Source organism: Elephantulus edwardii, unplaced genomic scaffold (genome assembly GCF_000299155.1).
Source record: "Elephantulus edwardii isolate Elephantulus edwardi_28Jun2011 unplaced genomic scaffold, EleEdw1.0 scaffold00115, whole genome shotgun sequence".
NCBI classification, from domain to species: Eukaryota; Metazoa; Chordata; class Mammalia; order Macroscelidea; family Macroscelididae; genus Elephantulus; species Elephantulus edwardii.
In genome coordinates this window covers 9,694,285-9,713,713 of record NW_006399865.1, presented here as the reverse complement: position 1 = coordinate 9,713,713, position 19,429 = coordinate 9,694,285, and the positions used below count along the sequence as shown (strand labels likewise).

At 45.6% G+C, this 19,429-nt stretch overlaps 1 protein-coding gene across 1 annotated transcript in view; it reads left to right on the top strand.

The window, feature by feature from the left end:
* CTPS2 (CTP synthase 2) overlaps positions 1-19,429 on the top strand; it is a 107,762-nt gene that overhangs the window by 73,223 nt on the left and 15,110 nt on the right. Inside the window, exon 13 of the mRNA XM_006892430.1 lies at positions 6,136-6,232. Coding sequence (XP_006892492.1) covers positions 6,136-6,232 — 97 coding nt within the window. The remainder of the gene's footprint in view (positions 1-6,135; positions 6,233-19,429) is intronic.

Sequence of the window (19,429 nt, the reverse complement as noted above, 5' to 3'; positions counted from 1 at the left end):
CACCGTGGATCTACTGTCTGTCTCTACAGAAATGAGATAATACAAGAGGTGACCCTTTGCATCTGACTTCTTTCACTTAGTGTCATGGTTTTTGAGATTCAACGATGTTGTAGGATGAATCGGGAGAAAGGCAGGCAGTCTCCTCTCAAAGGATGATATTGCTGTCGTTGTGTGTGCCATTAAGGCAGAACTGACCCAGAGCTGATGCTCCAGAGGCAGTGAAGTGCACAGGATGCCCCTCTTTCTCCCACGGAGTGGCTGGTGGGTCCGAACTATGTGCTTTGGTTTGACATTGGGCCCCTGTGAAGGTGGACAGCCTCAGAAACCCGAGAGAAGGTCCCCCCGAGCTGGAGTTGACTTGATGGCAGTGGGTTGGCTTGGGCAAGGTTGAAGAAAACAAAAGCTCAGCCATGCATTAGCTTTAATCCTGTTGTTTCCAAGGACACTAGATTGGGAATCTCCGGGAGAAGGGCCCGTGTAAATCTCCGAGGAAGGTAGACAGCCTCGCTCATTCTCCCGGAACACTGTCGTCCGTGCCCCGCCGCAGATCCATGCTTTCTTGGAACCGAGCCATAGAGCCTAGGAAAAGAAAAAGAGTCAATAAGTAACGAATACTGGTGGTGATAAGGCTCTGGGAGATGTGAGTGTGCCACACCAGGATAAATATGGCACCAATTAACCTTTTGCCAATGTTTTCTGGAGCCCCACAGTGAAAGTGTAATGGGTTCAAGCCTTTACTGTGCCCTAGGCTCTTTAAACAGTAGATCTTCTTGTCAGAGATGCTTCTGGGGGGGCGTGTGCGGGAGGCCCACGTTCTGGCCACCCTGCCTGGCGCCTGCTGCACCCATCACGCTTTGAGGACAGCGATGGGGCCTAGCCCTGCAGACCGCTCCCATAGCAGTCCAGCCTTTCTAGTCTCTTCTCTAGGGACTCTTTGTAATGATTGTCAGCATGTTCCTCAACTACTGTCAGGCACGTGTCTCTGTTACTGGTTTTTAAAAAGCCCTGGCCTGATTGTGATTTTTTTAGGCGCCAGAATCAAGCTATGCCTAAAGCAGACTGCATTTTCTCTCAGTGTAACGCTGTCTGATGCAGTGTCAAGGATGAGTTGCAGAACCGATCTGGACGCTTCTGGGTGGCACCCTAGAGTGCATCCCCCCAGGGAACCGCTCTAGCTCTGCACTCCCTCCCCACGTCATCCACCCTGGGCTCCGGGCGCAGCCAGCGGGCACTCCTCCATTCCCTCCCCAGTGTTACCCTCCTGCAGGGACGGGCCACTTTGCTGCTCTCCCCAATTCACCTCTCCCCACCCGTTCCCCATGGGCTCGTGGCTTACGCACCTCCATTTCTCCTTGCCACTTGGGACTCTCCTGGGATCCATTCTCCACTTGGCATGCTCTCGCACCCAAATGAAGAATCTCCACAGGGTGCCCACCAGTCTGTCTGTCTGCACCGAGTTCTCTTTGTGGACAGCTTGCATCCCCTCCTTGATGTCGTCGTGCATGTGTCTGTGGTCATCAAATGAAGTGAGAGCTCAATCAAGCAAGGGCAGGAACTAGATCTCTGCCGCTTTGCTGAGTGGCTCAGAGGTTGAGAACTCGGCTGCTGGTTTTTTTGGGGGGGGGTTGAACCCACCAGCCATTCTTTGGGAGAAAGATTCCCAGAGAGCCTGGGGCTGCCGGGGGACGCTTCTCCTCCATCCTGGAGGGGTGCTGTGGCTTGGTTTTTGCTCTCTTCCGGAGTCCTGCACTGGGTTGAGTTCTGACTGAGTGTTAAATAACCAAATCCCCTCACTTCTTTAAAGTTCATAAAATAATTGCCCTTAGACACTCTTTAAACCTCAAACCCAAATTCTCTCCTTACATCATGTTCTAAGTAAGTCATAAAAACTCATTGCTGCCCAGCTGGAACCAACTCCTAGCTGACCCTCCAGCAGGTTTTCAGAGGCTGCAAATTGCACATGAGGACACTGCCCATCTTTTTCATGAAGGGCTGCGTTTGGATTCAGACTGCTAGACGGGTGGCCTTGGGGTTAGCCCCTCTGTGGACTAGACCACCGGTTGTTACATGCTTTCAAGCAGGAACTGATTCGTACTTGGCCCTCCCGTGGGTTTTCAGAGGCAGGGACTCACACAGAAGGAGGCTGTTCCATCTTTCTCCTGTGGAGCAGTTGGTGAATTTGAACCACGTCTCTTTGGATTGGCAGCGCAACTCTCCTGCCAGAGTTCCCTTCAAATACTGTCAGGTCCACGCAGTACAGAACATCACCCACGACCATTGTGCTCCTTTGAAGAGTCGTCTCCGTGCAACCACTTGCTCCGCAGTTAATTTAAAACAAAGATGAGAAGACAAAGCGGCAGGTGAATTATGTTACTGCACATGCACCATCAGAACCGAGATAACGAGCACGGTCATGCATTATGGGGCAAACGCAGCCAGTGTCACCGAACAGGCTGCACACAGATTGTTGAATGGCAGCTGAACCTTCGTCACAGTACAATTTAAAGAAATAAACTAAGAGAGGATGGATGAAGAGTGATCCCCAATCATGCCATGGAATATTGTTCTGTCAGGAAAGGGGAGCTCTGGTGGGGTAGTTGTGCAGAATTACACCGTTAACCCAAAGGAAAGCAGCCCCTCTCTGCCAGTTCGAATCCACCAGCTGCTCCATGGGAGGAAAATGGACAATCTCCTCCTGTGCAACTGACAATCTTGGAAATGCCATGGTGGGTCAGCTGTGAGTCAGCAGTCAGTTGCAATTAGAAGTCAGCGAGTTTGAGGCTTTTGTGTTCTTCCTCCCCCTTTTAACAGTGGTGGTCTTGGGAAAACCCTCAAGGTTTTCATAGGAGCCCAAGCTGCCGCAAGGTCTTCACTCGCTTTTGTCGCTTGCTCAGGTGGTTTATAGTCTGAGAGGCAGCTGTCCCACCATCTTTAGGGGTGCTAGGGTCGCCTATTCATCCACAAATGCACGGCGTCCTCCCTGTCTCCAGCTGTCGCCTTCCGGTGTGTTGGCTTCCCTGGCCTCCTGAATGTGTGAACAGCCGTGACAGAGAGCACTTCTCCCCCTGCCCCTCCCCTCCCTGTGGCTGTCCCCCACCTTGGCTCCCTCTGGACTCCTTAACATGACTTTCCGTGCCATCATCTCCACCCCAGGTTGCAGTTACAACTTGTGAAAAGCAGCAGGGATAATAGGAACCTGAAAATACACTTCAGTCTATGTGTCTTCAGTGTTTATTAAAATAATGCCTCACACAAGTTTAGAAAGGCAACAGGCCCAAAAGGCCTATAATGAAACAGCCACTAATCCTCTTCCCCTCTCTCTCCTCTGCTCACCACTCTCCTGGCCGTTCTCCAGGTATTTCCCCCGCGTGTCTAAAAGCATTCTCATGCCGGGATGCCAGGAATTTCCAGGCCTCTGCTGTACTGGAAGAGGACTTGATGCTCTTAAACCTGGTACTGCCTGGTCGGTTCTGGCTGCCAGTGAATTTCTAGCGCACAGTAGGACCACTCCACAGGGTTCCCGGGGGGCCGTAATCTTTATGGAAATGCATTGCCACATCTTTCTCCCGTGGAGCAGCTGATGGATTCAAACTGCCGACCTTTCACTTAGCAGCAACCACAGCACCACTAAGGCTCTCTCTCCTTGAGTGATGTTCAGACAGTGTCCCCTGGGGTGGTGCTAGTTGTTTTTCTCCTGTCCTCTCCCCCTACTTTTCTTTCAGGAAAGTTTTTTGGCCGTGAGCTGTGTTTAGCCTTCCTCCCACCCAGCAGTAAGACACTGTTCGTAGTTGGATTTATCGAGGTCTATTCACAGTGGCTCATACTTGAGCGTGTTCTTGAGTGCCACACTTGCGGGTTACTAAAACCACATCCAAAGAATCTGTACCAGATGATGCTTATGGATGCCGATGCTCAAACTTTCCAAGTGAAACAGAGGGTCCTTCAGGGAAAGGGACATGCTTGTTCTCTCAGAGTGCTGGGTCGGTAGGGACGGGCAAGCCAGCGATTGGCTGTCTGAAAGGGGGCTATTCGGGCTTGACGCATGATCTGCTGGCTTACACGCTTTCACGAATGTAGGTGGTGGTAGGCTGAGTGGGAGGGAGGAAATGAAACAAGCACACAATAGAAATGAGCAAAATATAATGTGAATTAAGGGCTGCCACACAATTAAAAAAGGTTAATAACAATAATAATAAGAAAAGAGTCAATCTGATAACTCAACTGTTCAGATGGACCCAGCAAAGTCTGGAGGATTGGTCCAAAGCGTGGCAGCACAGTTCTAATGGAGACTGTGGCCTCCACGCAGTGTGGCCTTTCTAGCTGGTTCAGGTAGTCTTAAACTTAAGTGGAACTTGAGACTGTCAGTAAGCCTGGGACTCGGTGTTATGCATCTGTGGCAGTCTTATCTGCCCTTAGAAAACTCATAGAAGGGCTGGGCGTTTATAAAAAGCCTGGCTTTGGAAACTAGGCGCTAGCTAATGTCCTCTCTCACCTCACTCCAGTAATATTTAATCTAGCTATAATTAGCCAAGGACGATAGCAGAGGGATGCCAAGGCCAAGGGCCCTTCAGACTTGAGTGCTCCATCTGCCGAGAGGTGCAATCAAGTCTCCTCTCCACCCCATCCTCCCAGTGACTTGTGGGTTGTACTTGGGACACTGGGTTCAAATGACTCCGGAAGTTCTTCGAGGGCACTGATAAGATCACACATTTTCTTGGAAAATTTTTACCTCAGAAAATTCTAGTCGTCAAAGATTCCTACCAAGTAATACGTGGCAGTTAGGGTGTGGGGAGGGGGGGGAAGGAAAGCAGTTTTATGAGAGGGCTGCCTGAGTGAGTTCACAATCACACGTTAACTCAATGAACTGTTTCTTCTAACAACTGCGAGACGAAACTATGAGATCCCAGTGAACAGAGCAGTGAAAACAGGCTAGTGAGAGTGAGCCTTTCAGAACAATGACGTCCTCCCGAATCCTGCGAGGCCCTCATTCATACATGCCTTCGTTCAGTGCTTACCTTATGCCAGTTCCATGACTGTGGGGTGGTGGTGGTGGTGGTCTGGGGAGGGAAGGTACATTGGAATAGAAAATTCTGTCCCCAGCTTGCACAGACATTTCCAGCCCACAAAGGTTCTACACACACAGACAGACAAGTCTGGGGCAGGATGAACCTGGTTCTGTGAGGATAGGGTTAGCTCAGGCTCTGGCTCTGGGATATTTAAGCTGAGTTCAAAGCTGAGGGCTAACTGGGAGGAGGGGAATGGGTGGGAGGACTGTCTCTGCAGAGGGAGCAACTCGGTCAAAGTCACTAAGGCGAGATGAAACCTCATCCAAGGGGCTGGGAAGCCATGGGACCAACTGAGGGCGTGAGGGGAGAGCGATGGAAGAGGAAGCCGAGGGCTAGGCCCCTTTTGGAGTCCTCTGAGGAGGAATACTGTGGGAAGACCTGCGGTTTGACAGACACCCTGGCTATAGTGTGGGCTGAGCGCATGCGAGCGGTGGGAGGCCAGTTGGTAAACTATCCCAAGCTTGGTTTGGGTGGTGGGTGGAACTGGGCAGAAGGCGACAGGAGCAGTGGAAAGTGGTAGAATTTGACAGATTGTCTCTGCGGGAGGAGGTATCTGGCCTGCAGAAGACGCTGGAGTGGACGCTGCTAACCTTTCAAAAGTGAATTCTGATGCTTTTTCACCAAAGAGTATAGTACTTTTGGTAGACTTTTCCACACAGACTGGCAGATTGACTTATGGAACTTTCTAGGGACTGCACTGGGAAGAGGATTATTTTGTGGAAGAAGCATGAATACTGAAGTAGGAAGCCCTGGCAGTTCAGAATGGGGAGTGGGAACCTCGCCTGGACCTGCCACGTTGACTGATGTCAGGCGGAAACTCAGACGCTCCTGATGAATTTTTTACCAGTGATTTGAGTGAAAGGCGAGCAGCAGGGATGGAAAGGGAGCATGAGGAGGAGAGTGTGTGCGGTCCAGGCGTCCTGGAAAGGGAAAATCGGAAGGATTGATCAGGTCACATTGTTTAGGACACATCCTCACCCACTGATCGTTCCTGTCAGAGGCAAGCTGACAAGTGAGGAAATGAATTTTTCATCAGCTGACAAGAACTGGACTTGTTTTGTTTTCTCAGGTGATTGACATGCCTGAACACAACTCTGGCGATTTGGGAGGATCAATGAGGCTGGGAATAAGAAGAACTGTTTTTAAGACGGAGGATTCCATACTGAGTAAGTTCTGGGGAATGGTGAGCGTTAGAGGTGTTGGTGGTGTTCATCTGACGGGTTGCGATGACAGCCCTCTGCGTGGAGTCCCTGCTCCTTCCCTCCACCTGGCCCCACCCCCTTCACGCAGACTCAGTGTCTACTCCCTGGAAGTTAGTGAGAGCTGTCACCTCCTTCCTGCACAGCAGGTGCTGGAGTGAGTTCTGACCTTCCCAGAGCTTCACAGGCAATGAGAGCCAGGATCCAAGTTCAGTCCTTTGAATCCACTCTTTTCTCCCCTTTGGAGACGCCAGGCTGCTTCCTATCTGTTTGCTTGGTTTTTACAACAAACTTGTGAATGCTCGAGGTTGTGAGCAGTTCTGTGTCTCAGAAAGAATCTCTATTCCCTCGGGAGCCCTGGGAAGGGAGTAGGGAATGTGGTTTATATCTGATTGTTGTGAGCTTCCTACTCCCCAGAGCCACCAAGGTACGTTCTTCAGTTCTGTGTAACTTTTTTCATAGGTTAACAAGTTATATGACAGTAAGTTCTTTTCTTTTCTTAAAAAAAAATAGCAACTCCTCAAAGCCCTCATTTCAATTTAATAAATGCACCTTGTGGGTTCCTGGGTGACACAACTGGTTAATGAATATTAGATGAAAGATTGCCACTTTAAACACATTCATTAACACCATGGAAGAAAGGCCTGGCAGTCTCCTCCAGGAAGGTCCCAGCCTTGGAAACTCAGTGCAGCATTTCCACAGTGCCACACATGGGGTTACCATGAGCTGTCATTAACTCAACAGCAACTAACAGTTGCGATCATATTTGATGGATGCACGAGGCTGAGTAGGACTAGGAGTCTGACTCCATCCGGATCACATGGGAGGAGACTGTTGGTTTTGAACCAACAAGAGGTTTAGCCTTTGGGTTGGCGGTCTGAGCCCCTGCTGACTAGGCCACCAGCATTCCCTGTGCACTGCACTGTGCCCTTGGTGTGGACTGTCAGATAGAGGCTAACTCATAGCTGACACTCCAGCGGGTTTTCAGAGGCAGTAAGGCACACGGGAGTTGATTGCTCATCTTTCTCCCCTGGAGCTGCTGGCAGATTCTAGCCACTTGCCTTTGGTTTGACAGCACAATTCCTTATCACTAGGCCTCCAGAGGTCTCTATGCACTGAGTTAGAAGCTGCATATAGAGCAGTGGATAGAATGGATACCCACCCTGTGCCCCTGAGGGGTTTAAACCAAGTGAAGCAAGCAGTGAAAGGGGAGGTGTAAGATGCTAACAGGGCCTGCTGCAGGTGAGGGGACCCTGTGCCTCTCAGGTGTCATCAACATCCTTCCAGTGACATTATAACAACACCTTAGAGACATCCTAACTCCAGGGGGAAGACTGACCCCCAACAGCAAACCCACAGCTGTTCAATTGATTCTGACTCATAGCGATCTTTCATCAGCTTCCTAGACTGTAAATCTTTATGCTGCTGGTGGATTTGAACCACTGACCTTTTGGCTAGCAGCACAACATGTAATACTACACCACCAGAGCTTGAAGACGATTACTTGAAATACAGGCTTCCCCTTGAAAAATGATAAACAGCTTTCTCAAGAGTCGAATGCTTCCTAGCAAGAATGAGGACATTTTCTTGTTTCTCTGCACAGGAAGTCATTGTTCACTAAGTGACTAATGTTTCCTTTTAGGAATAGAAGCTTTATTTATTTTTTTTCTGTCAATGGATGGTAGTGATTCTTTGACTTTCAGATGTTTTCAAATTCTTTGAAACCTTGTTAAAATAATTGGCTAAGTGATAAAACAATGGTTAGTGAGAAAATGGTTTTAAAATTGTATCTGCTGCAAAAGATTCAGCAATAGATTGCTGAAGCTTTTTTTAAAAGGCATTGTAATGTTCAAGACATTTAAAAGCCATCTGTCTTGATGGAAACGAGACTGATTTTAGATTTTTTTTTTCCATTACACTAGAAAGAAAGTAAGTAGTCCGTGGGGAGTTATGCTGCTAGCCCAAAGGTGGCTTCTCTCCGGTGGTTCGAATCTCCCAGTGGCTCTGTTGGAGGAAGATGAGCAGTCTTTTCTGGTGCAATTTATAGCCTCTGGTAACCCACTGGAGGGTGGACTGCGAGTCAGTTCCGACTCGATGGCAGAGAGAGAGGTGATTTTTAAAAAAGTGTACTTACTTCGGTATTTAGGATAATTTATTTTTGTGTATAGTAAGAATATATGTCACAAATCATCAAAATTCTTGATGCGGCCAGCTCAGTGGCACTAGTTATAGTGTTGTGCTGTTTGAGCATCACTGTTACTTATTTTTTTAATTTCCTATCACTCTTAGCAGAAGCTCAGTTGCCCCCTTTTGTCCTCCTCCTGCCCACCCTTGGTGGTGGTTGTTGTTGTTATGTGCTGTTGAGTTAAGTACAACTCATAGTGACCCTGTGAACAACAGATCTGAGCCCTGCCCTCTCCCGCGCCACCCTTAGCATCTCTGACACACTTGAGCCCATTGCTGTAGTCACTGTGTTGATCCATCTTTTTGGAGTTTTTCTCTCTTTCATTGACCTTCTGTCTTTCCAAACATGATGTCTCTTCCCAAATAATAGCCTCTCCTAGCAATATGCCCAAAATATGTGAGATGAAATTTCTGCATCTTTGCCTCTAAGGAACACTCTGACTCCAAGGCATATATGTTATTTTAAATTTTTTTTTTTGACAGTCCATTTAGATACTCAGTGCTCTTCTCTAACATCACAGCTCAAAGGCATCAGTTCTTCTTCTGTCATCCTTAATCATGGTCTAGCTCTCACATTAATATCAAGTGATAGGAAAGACCGTGGCCTGAATCAGACACACTTTAGTCCTCACACTGACATCATTACTCCTCAGTAATTTAGAGAGGTCTCTACCTGCAGATTTTTCCAGTGCAATACATTTCCTTATTTCCTGACTCTTTTTAACAAGGGTGTTAATTGTGGATCCAAGCACAATGAAGATGCTAACAGTTTCAGTCTCTTCTCCATCCATCATGATGTTGCCTATCGGTCCAGTGGTAAGAATCTTTGTTTTCCTGACATTGAGATGCAATCCATACGAAAGGCAGCATTCCTTGATCTTCTGCAACAAGTGCTTCAAGTCCTCCTCACTTCCAGCAAGTAAAGTTGTATCATCTGCATAACACAGGTTACTGATGAGTCTCCCTCCAACCTGATACCATATTCCTCTTCATAGAGTCCACCTTCTTGAATAATTTGCTCAGCATACAGATTGAATAGGTTTGGAGAGAGAGTACAACCCTGACACACTCCCTTCTTAATCTTAAACAATGAAGTGCTCCCCTGCTCTGCATAACAGCCATCTGGTCCAGGTCTAGGTTCCACATGAGCACAATTAAGTGCTCTGGGATTCCCATTCTTCTCAATGTTGGTCATAATTTTGTTTTGATCCACACAGTCAAATGCCTTTGCATAGGCAATAAAGCACAAATAGACATGCGCCTGGTATTCCAGCCAAGATCCATTGGATATCAGCAGTGATATCCCTGGTGCCATGGCCTCTTCTAAATCCTACTTGAACTTCTGGCAGTTCCTTATCTATGCACTGTTCTAGCCGGTTTTGTTCACATATGTTATTAATGATATTCTTGGATAGTTTCCACATTCAGTTGGATCACCTTTCTTGGGAATGTCAACAAATATGGACCTCTTACAATCCGTTGGCCAGACAACTGTCCTCCAGATTTCCTGGCATAGACTGGTGAGCACATCCAACGCTGCATTTGTTAATTGAAAAAAGTCAATTGGTATCCCATCGATTCCTGGGGTCTTATTTTTTGCCAGTGCCTTCAATGCAGCTTCCACTTCCTCCTTCATTACCATTGGCTCCTGTTCATATGATATATCCTGACACTTTTCATTGTCTATCAATTCTTTTTGGTACAATAATTCTGTGTGAAGGGAGCTCTAGTAGCCTAGTGGCAGGAAGCTGAATTGCAACCCCAGAGGTGTGTGGTTCAAATCCACCAGATGCTCTGCTGGAGAAGGGGGACAATGTCCACCTGTACCAGTCAGATCCGATTTGATAGTACACACAAGAAATAATAAAACAAAATTTAAAAAGAATAATTCTTTGTATTCCCTCCATCTTCTTTTGATGCTTTCCGCATCATTCAATACATTGCCCATAGCATCTTTCAGTACTGTTACTCGAGGCCCACCCCTGGTCGCCATGAAAATATTTCAGTCCTTTTAGCACGTGGTGGTTCTAAACATTTCCTGTAAGTGAAATGATACGCTATTTGTCCCTTTGTGCCTGCCTGCTTTTCGAGATTCATGTATGTCACAGCTGTACCCAGGCTTCACTTTTCTTCATAGCTGAGTCTTTTTTCCACTGTACAGATGGTTTTGTGACTTTTTTTTTTCCTAATCACATTTCTGTTGTAGGTTAGTTTGTTGTTGTTTTTTTTCCCAGTGTGAATCCTACATTTTGTAGGATTTTTTTCCTTGTTAGCAACAATTCTGCAAGAATGATATTAATTAACTGCATTGCCTACACTGCCTGAGAAAACCATTTATTATTTTGGTGGGAAGTGATTTGATGTTAAAAACCAAAAATAAACAAGCAAACAACAGCAGTCACTGTCAAGTTGACTGCCACAAGTCAGACACATGTAATATTTGGTAGGTGTGGCACATGCCCTGGGCACTGCTTGAGGGGGCGCCACTGTTAACTGGTCGGAGACCTAAGTCCTTCTTCAGTGCTTGAGATATCCAGAGACATAGGAGAGGGCTACAGAGCAGGGTTCTCGGCCCCTGGGTGCAAATTCGAGGGTGTGCCGGTGCCACAAAATGAACGGGGAAGGAAGCAGCAGAACAAGAAGGGGGGCAGTGTCTTTGCTGACATGTCACCACTGTCAACATCGATTCATCTTTATATTGTGCCCTCTTCCCAATTTAGAGATTGTTCCTGGGTGTTTTAACTGGAGGGGTTCAATTTAGAGATTTTCCCCATGGTTCTTGGATGAGGAGAATGAGAGTTAGAGATTGTCCCTTGTTATGCACATACTCACCCACGTGTGTCAGAGTACCGCTCTGCTTCATAGAGTTTTCTCTGTCTGATACCTTGGAGGCCGATCACCAGGCCTTTCTTCCGAGGCATCTGTGAGTGGATTCAGACCTCTGCCCTGCCTATTAGCAGCAGAATGTGTTGGTGCCACTACTAGAATGAGTCTGCTTTTTCTTACCCAAGAAGAAGAATCCTTCTCCTTTTTCTTTGTTATCTGTTAGTCCCTTAAGGGTTATGAAAAGGATGAATGAGTTTCTGAAGTAGACATTATAGGTCTAAATTGATTTACACAAAAATTTTCAGAATCATCATGGCTCTGTTTAGAAGAAATGTGTCCCCAGAGGCTTACTTACACTGCTCTGTGTTGTGTGTGTGGTATCTTTGCCTACACAGTCTTTGTCTTTATCTTGTGAAGAGGATAATGACTGTGTATATGGCTTTGTGGAAGCTGACGCAAGGACCTTTAGAAAGAAAAACATATTTTTAAAAATGTATCTTTAATCCTTCACCTAGAGAACAGCTCTAGTGGCCTAGTGGCCAAAAGCTGCACTGCAGTACCATAGGCATGTGGTTTGAATCCCACCCGCTGCTCCACCGGAGAAGGATGGGCAGTCTCCTCCTGTGCCATTAACTGCTTCTGAAAACCCGCTAGAAGGTCAGCTGTGGGTCGGTTGTGACTCTATGATATACAACAACAATATTAATTACATATCCATGATCCTTCCCGAAGTTGATCATACCCAGTTTTTCTTTTGTAGTTTTTAAAAAATTATAATTTAACTTTTTCACGTATCTGGTCTTCCCTATCTGTCCTTTGGGCATATTATTTTTTCCTTATTATCCATACATTCATGCACACTTTCCTCCTGGGCAGATAGTTGTTAATCAAGTTAGGGAACTGTAATCTGCCTGTTTCTTTCCTACTTGAGTTGTTTCTGACTTTTTGCTGTAAAAATGTTAATGCAAACATCTTCACAATTGTTCGTTCTTTGGATTCTCCCCTTAGGGTAGATTTCCAGGAACTCCTGGAGTTCCTGGAACCTCACAGGGTAAGAGCACTTTTATGACTGACTATTATGATAAGGTTGCCAGATTGTTTGAAAGAAGAGCCGAGCTGGTTCGTAATGGCATTGACTGCCCTGTGGTGTTCCTGCTACCTTTCTACTAGTTGCTTGGAATCCACTCCGTGGCTTTGTGAGAGAAAGACCTGGCAATCTGCTTCCATAAAGATTACAGCCTGTGAAATCTTATGGGGCACTTCTACTTGTAACACATAGCACCTAGAAATATTAATGAAGTAGCTAAAGCTGGTTATTATTGTTGTTATGTGCCTTCTAGTTGCCTGTGACTCATAGAGACCTTATGTCCAACAGCCCTAAACCCTGCTCTATCCTGTGCCAATCTCACTGTCTCTGACACACCTACCCCCTTTACCTCAGTCACTGAATCAACCCATCTTATTGAGGGTCTTGAATATTATACCATGGACTGCTAGGAAAACGAACAGGTTTGTCCTGGAGAAGGTGAAACCAGGCTGCTCCTTGGAGGCAAGGATTCTGAAGCTTTGTCTGACATACTTTGGACATGTTGCAAGGAGGGACCAGTCCTTGGAGAGGGACGTCATGCTTGGGAGGGTGGATGGACAGTGCAGGAGAGGAAGACCCTCGATGAGATGGATTGATTCAGTGACTGGGGTAATTGGGGTAGGTGTGTCGGATACAGTGAGATTAACACAGGATGGAGCAGAGTTTAGGGCTCTTGTACATAGGGTCGCTATGAGTCCCAGGCAACTCAACAGCACATAACAACAACATATTTATCTTTCTTAGATTCACAGTTGACACCCGAGAGATGTTACATTGGGCAAGTTCACTGTTAGGTATCACTCCAAATTATTGAAGAGTAATAATGTCAGTTTGAGGACTAAGGTGCATCTGATTCAGGCCACAGTCATTTCAATGACTTGCTATGCATCTGCGAGCTAGACCATGAAAAAGGATGACAGAAAAATAATTGATGACTTTGAGCTGTAGTGTTAGAGAAGAACACTGAACATCTAATGGACTGAAAAAAACCACACCACACAAGAAAAAACAAACACCCAACAAAACAGATACGTCTTGGAGCCAGAGTGCTCCTTGAAGGCAAGGATGGGGAAACTTCATCTCACATATTTTGGACATGCTGCTAGAAGAGGCTATTCCTTGGGAAGGGATATCAAGCATGGAAAGGTGGAAGGTCAATGAAAGGAAGACCCCAACGAGACGGATCGACACAGTGACGGCAGCAATGGGCGCAAGGGTGTCAGAGATGCAGAGGATGGCACAGGACAGGACTGGGCTCAGATCTGTTGTTCACAGGGTCGCTATAAGTAGTATGACTCAACTAACAGCAACAATAACAGCAACATGTGCATAGGGAAGCTGCACAAGAGCAATGAACACTAAAGGAGAATTGATGGCTGCTAATGTGGTTTTGGCAAAGAATGTGAAATGTAACGTAGACTGCCAAGACAACAAAGACATCTGTGCTGGGAGAAGTGCATCCAGAGTGCTTCTTAGAAGTGGAGATGGAGAGATTTTGTTTTTCATACTTCGGGCATGTTATCTGGAGGGGTCAGTCCCTAGAGAGGGATGTCACGCTTGGTAAACTTGAGAGTTAAAAACCCCAAGGAAGACCTTCAGTGTCTTGGATTGGCACAGCAGTGATGGCAAGTGTAGTGCGGGGCCGGGCAGTGTTTCATTCAGAGGGTCCCTTCCCTGTGAGTCAGGACCAACTCACAAAGCGCCCAGCAACAGTAACAAAGACACTGAAACCAAAACACATGGCTCTCAGCTGAGCAACCAGGATGGGAACATAGTAAAGCACAAAGCAAGTCAAACAAGTGAAATTCAGAACTCATTACTCCTTCGGGGGTGTCGTTGCCAAAATACTACAGACCACAGGCTGAAGTTTTTGGTCAAGCCCCAGCTCTGTTACCAAGACAACCAGAACGAGAAGCGAGTCTTAGTCCATGTTTAGTGTAAAGTGTTCAAACCAACCCGTCACCTACCAGAAAGAACACATTTTCCCCTGACCCTTCCAGTTAGCGTGTTTGAGTGTTATGCAGCCTGGCATATGTGCCCTGGCAGAAATGTGACCCTAAACCCGATTGAAAGTGGTCTCACATTCTCTGCACAATTTGTGGAACTCATCTGCCCTCCAGATCTACACCCAGATGGTTACAGAAATCTGTTGCTGTTGAGCTGACAACCCCATGTGTGTTCATGTAAAAGTATGCTTCATAGGGTTTTGGTTTTTCAAGTGATTTTCTTTCAACAACTCATACATGTTGTTTCATTCCTGTACGTTGTGTTTTATATAGTTTATATTGTGTTCATAGTGATCAGTGCCTTTTATCACGCTCTCTTCAAATCCCCATTGCATTTTGTATTCGTTCACCCCTTATTATCCATCCACCAATTTCTGTGGCCCTATTGGGACTTTTAAAAAATTATTAGTTTATTTACAAAATTTGAATACATTGTTTTCCAGAACAGATTCTTTCAGTTTCCCTCACCTCCCACCCATCAAATTGTATAACCCTATGATTACTCCCCCTGCTCCCTACACATCCTAATCCTTCTGCTTCCACCTCCACCCTGCTTGGATCCTCGTACTCATTCTAAAATAATGGTTTTATACAGTATTTGTCCTTCTGAGACTGAGTTAGTTCACTTAGCATTAAGCTCTCCAATCCCTCCCAAGTTAGGTAATAGTTAGCAAAATCATTGCTCCTGTGTGCTGCGTCATATTCCACTGTGTGAATGCACCATAATTACTCAATCCGTTCATTTGTGGTTCTACATCTGGGCTGTTGGAAATCTCTAGGAAATTGCCAGGTCTTTCTTCTGAGGTACCTCTAGGTGTACTGTAATCTCCAACCATTTAGTTAACAGCCTAATATTTTGCACCGCTAGGGACTCCCTTATTTTACAAGCTAGAGGAATGCTGTAGTGGTCAAAGTGTGCCCAGAAAATTTTAGATAGGAGGGAAGTGGCCACCCCATGGTGGTGGTTAAAAGAGGGGTAGTTGCCATTTTGTCCTCTAGGAATATTCAGTATACTTTCAAATACAACACTTAAAGGAATTGGAAGCCCTGAGTTAAACAAAAAATTTCCAAACTCATTGCCGTGAAGTCGGTTCTGACATCGGGTGACCCTACAGGACAGTAGAACTGCCCTGAGGAGGGGTTTGTGAGGCTTCAGTTTTCACAGGCAGCCTGCTGCATCGTCCTTCCGTGTGTCCTTCCATGGAGAAGCTGGTGGATTCAAACCACCAGCATTTTGGTAAGTAGCTGAGCACTTAACCACTACACCACCAATGCTCAAACTCCTAAGTAGTATGTTGTTGTTAAGAGCTGTTGAGTCGTAGATGACTCATAGCAACCCTGTGAACGGAAGACCTGAGCACTTTTCATAGAGTTTCCGGAGGCAAGCTATTTCAGAAGTGAATGCCACTCCTGCTTCCAAGCTAGTTTTAATCGGGAAGCTCCACCAAACACTGTCCACCATGGGTAACCATTATCACAGTTGACACATCAGTGTCACAGTGTTTAGCATCACAGCAACCACGAGTTACCTCTGTACAGCAAATGGACAGACCAGTGCTATACCACCTAGAAGAATGTTTGACCAAAAACTATTAAAACCTCCACCAAAACAGAAAAGACACCTTTGTAGGATCCGGCTGTTCCACTCGTCTTCCTGAACTGTATAGTTTTTATTATACTACTTAGTATAATTGACCAAATCTGGGTGGGTTTGAGTCCCAGTTCTGAGAATGTGATCCTTCTCTTCATAGAGGATGGGGTAGAGCAGTACATGGGCATGGGCTGGCACAGGTGCACCTGGGGAGGGTGTGACCCTAAGTTTAATTAAGGGGGTGGAGACTTACTGTTTCCAACAGAGGTAATCCCTTTGGGCACCTTCCTCACTGTAAGGAGAACTGTTGGGAGAGCCTGCAAGGACAGAGACACGAGGCTAATTCGAAGTCTGCCAGAAACTTGTTCTCTTATCTGTTTTCCAAGTCTTATGAGAGAGAGAGAGCTTCCCAGTGTGATTGCATGGTGCTGAGCTGAGTCTCAGTATTTGATTTAAAGGACATTGTGATGCTCCCCCCATATGGCAATGAATTGATTTCGTAACTTCATTCTTTGAGGTTTGTGTGTAGATGAGCGAACTTGTAGCAAGGAAAAAAGAGACTAGAACCTTGAAAAGTGTAAATTCATTCTTGATAGTTTTTTAAAATGATAAAGTTTTTTAATTATTATTAATTTTAATGAATTTTTACAGAGATTTTGGATTTCCATTCATTCATTGTTGCACTTTTCTCCCTGCCCCCCCCAGTTCACTCATCTCTTTGAAAAGTAAAATTCTTTCATTGTTATATAATCCTGCCCCTCCAGTTCACTCCACCATGTAGCCTTCATTCTAGACTCCTGTCATGACAAAAATCCCTAATCACATATCCCTTTTAAACAGTTCTCTCCCTCATCTGTTACAATGCAGTATACATTATTTATCCCATTTTTCTGTCTTCCCCCAACCCCGATGTCAGTCCTATTTTACAACAGGGGCACAATGCAGTATTTGTCCTTTTGTGACTGAGATGCTTCACTCAGCATAATGTCCCCCAGAGTCACTCATTTTGTATAATATGTTTTTCCTTATTTTTCAATGCAATGTAGTATTCCATTGTGTGAATATACCACAGCTTCTCTATCCATTCATTTGTTGATGGGCACTTAGGTTGTTTCCAACTCTTTGCTGTTGTGAACAAAGCCACAATAAACATGGGTGTGCATGTATCTGCTTGGGTGGCAGTTATGGTTTGTTTATGGGATATATTCCCAGTAGTGGAATTGCTGGGTCAAATGGTAGTTCTATTTGCAACTTTTTGAGAAAGCGCCATACTGCCTTCCAGAGTGGTTGCACCATTTGTGGTTACACTCCCACCAACAGTGAATAAGGGTTCCAGTAAAAATGATAATGATTTTTGTTGTTTAGATGCACAAAAGAAAATTTCCTAAAATGTATGCTTCGTTCATTAAAAGAAACGTATTACTCACTCACTGCCATCGAATGAGAACCGATTATTGACTCTCCAGCAAGTTTTCAGAAACTGAATCTCACAGGAAGGGATTGCCTATCTTCTGAGGGCAGGATGAAAGGTGAGGATTCTAACTACTTGCTTTTTGGTTGACAGCACAACTTCTTACCCACTAGGCCACCAGAGCTATGTTGTTGTTATCGTTGAGTCAGAACCAGTTCATAGTTGACCCTCTAGCTGGCTTTCAGAGGCAGTATAATCACACAGGAGAAGATTGCCCATCTTTTTTCTGTGGAACAGCTGGTGGATTCGAACTGAGTGCTTTTGGGATGGCAGTGTGACTCCTTACTCTAGGCTACCAGAGTTCCACAATACATGCACACACACACACACACACACACGTACATTATTGTTATGTGCTGTTGAGTTGGAACTGACTCATAGTGACCCTCCAGCAAGTTTTCACAGGTATTAAATCACATAGGAGGAGACTGCCCATCTTTTACTAGCTGAATAACCAGTGAGCTTGAACTGCATACATCTCTGCAGCAAGAAAACAAAAATCCTCACCGCTGGGCCAGTAGACAACATCATGATAGGTGGAGATAAGATTGAAGTTGTCAACAATTTCATCTTGCTTGGATCCACAATCGACATCCTTGGCACCAGGAAAGTAAAAGCTGTATTACATCGGGTAAATGTAATGTCAAGGACCTCTCTAAAGTGTTTAGGAGCAATGATATCACTTTAAAGACTAAGGTGCACATGCTTTTCAATTACTTGTTATGTATCTGAAAGTTGAATAATGACTGAAGATGATAGAAGAAGAACTGATACTTTTGAGTTGTGGTGTTGGAGAACAGTACTGAATATCCCATGGACTGGCAAAAGAACAAATAACTCTAGCATGAAGAAAATGCAGCCAGGGTGCTCCTTAAAGGCAAGGATGGTCAAACTTGGTCTCACATATTTTGGGCATGTTGTCGAGAGTGGCCAGTCCTTGCAAAAACACATCATGGTATGTTTAGAAACATGGTGTGTCTCCAAAGGTGGAGAGGCAGAGAATGAGAGGAAACCCCTCTGAAGATGGGTTGACACAGTGGGTGACACAGAGGTCACAGTAGCAGGCCCTTAGGGAGCTGTGGTGGCCTAGTGGCAAGAAGCTGCACTGTAGTCATGAAGGCACGTAGTTCAAGTCTACCAGCTGCTCTGGGGAGAAGAATGGACAGTCTCCTTCGTGCGATTGACTGCCTCTGAAAACCCACCAGAGGGTCAAATATGGGTTGATTCTGATGGTACATACAACAATGTGGTTATGTACCATACTCAGTACTTCACGTATATTGATCTATTTAATCCTCAAAACAACCTGATGAGGCAGGTCCCACTTTACAGATATGGAATGGAAGCACAGAGAGATTACGTAACTTGCCCAAAGCCACATCTGTTGAGTTACTGGGTACTGTTGAGTTGGAACCGACTCATAGCTGACCCCCTAGTGGATTTTTCAGAGGTTGTAAATTGCACAGGAAGAGATTGCCCACATTTCTCCCCGAGTCATTGATGGATTCGAACAACTTCTTGTTGGGTTGGCAGCACAACTCCTTACCATTAAGCCACCAGAGCATCCATTAAGCCAGCCAGCCTTGGCTCCAGAGCCCGCAGATACCCGACCACGTAGACACCGTCTTCCCACCTCAGCCCAGGTATCTGAGCTGATCCCTGTCCACCAGGTGGCTGCCCAGGCGATGCAGTTTCAGCGTTCACACTCCGTCCTGCAAGTCCTGATAACACACAGATTATCCCTTGTGTCCTAAGTTAGAGATTTGTGTCATTTGCTTATCATCTTTGTTAATAATTGCCAAGATCCATTACTGAATTCTGCTGCATCATCTGTTGTGGTGAAGGGAATGGAGAAGAAAAGTTTGATTATAGGAGGCAGCACCTTGGAAACAGTCACAAAGGAAGTCAGGCTTCTCCGAGTTAGGGCCAGCTGCGTCTCCCTGTAACCTCCAGAGATGTTGTTTATAAATATATATTTTGTTTATAAATATATATTTTC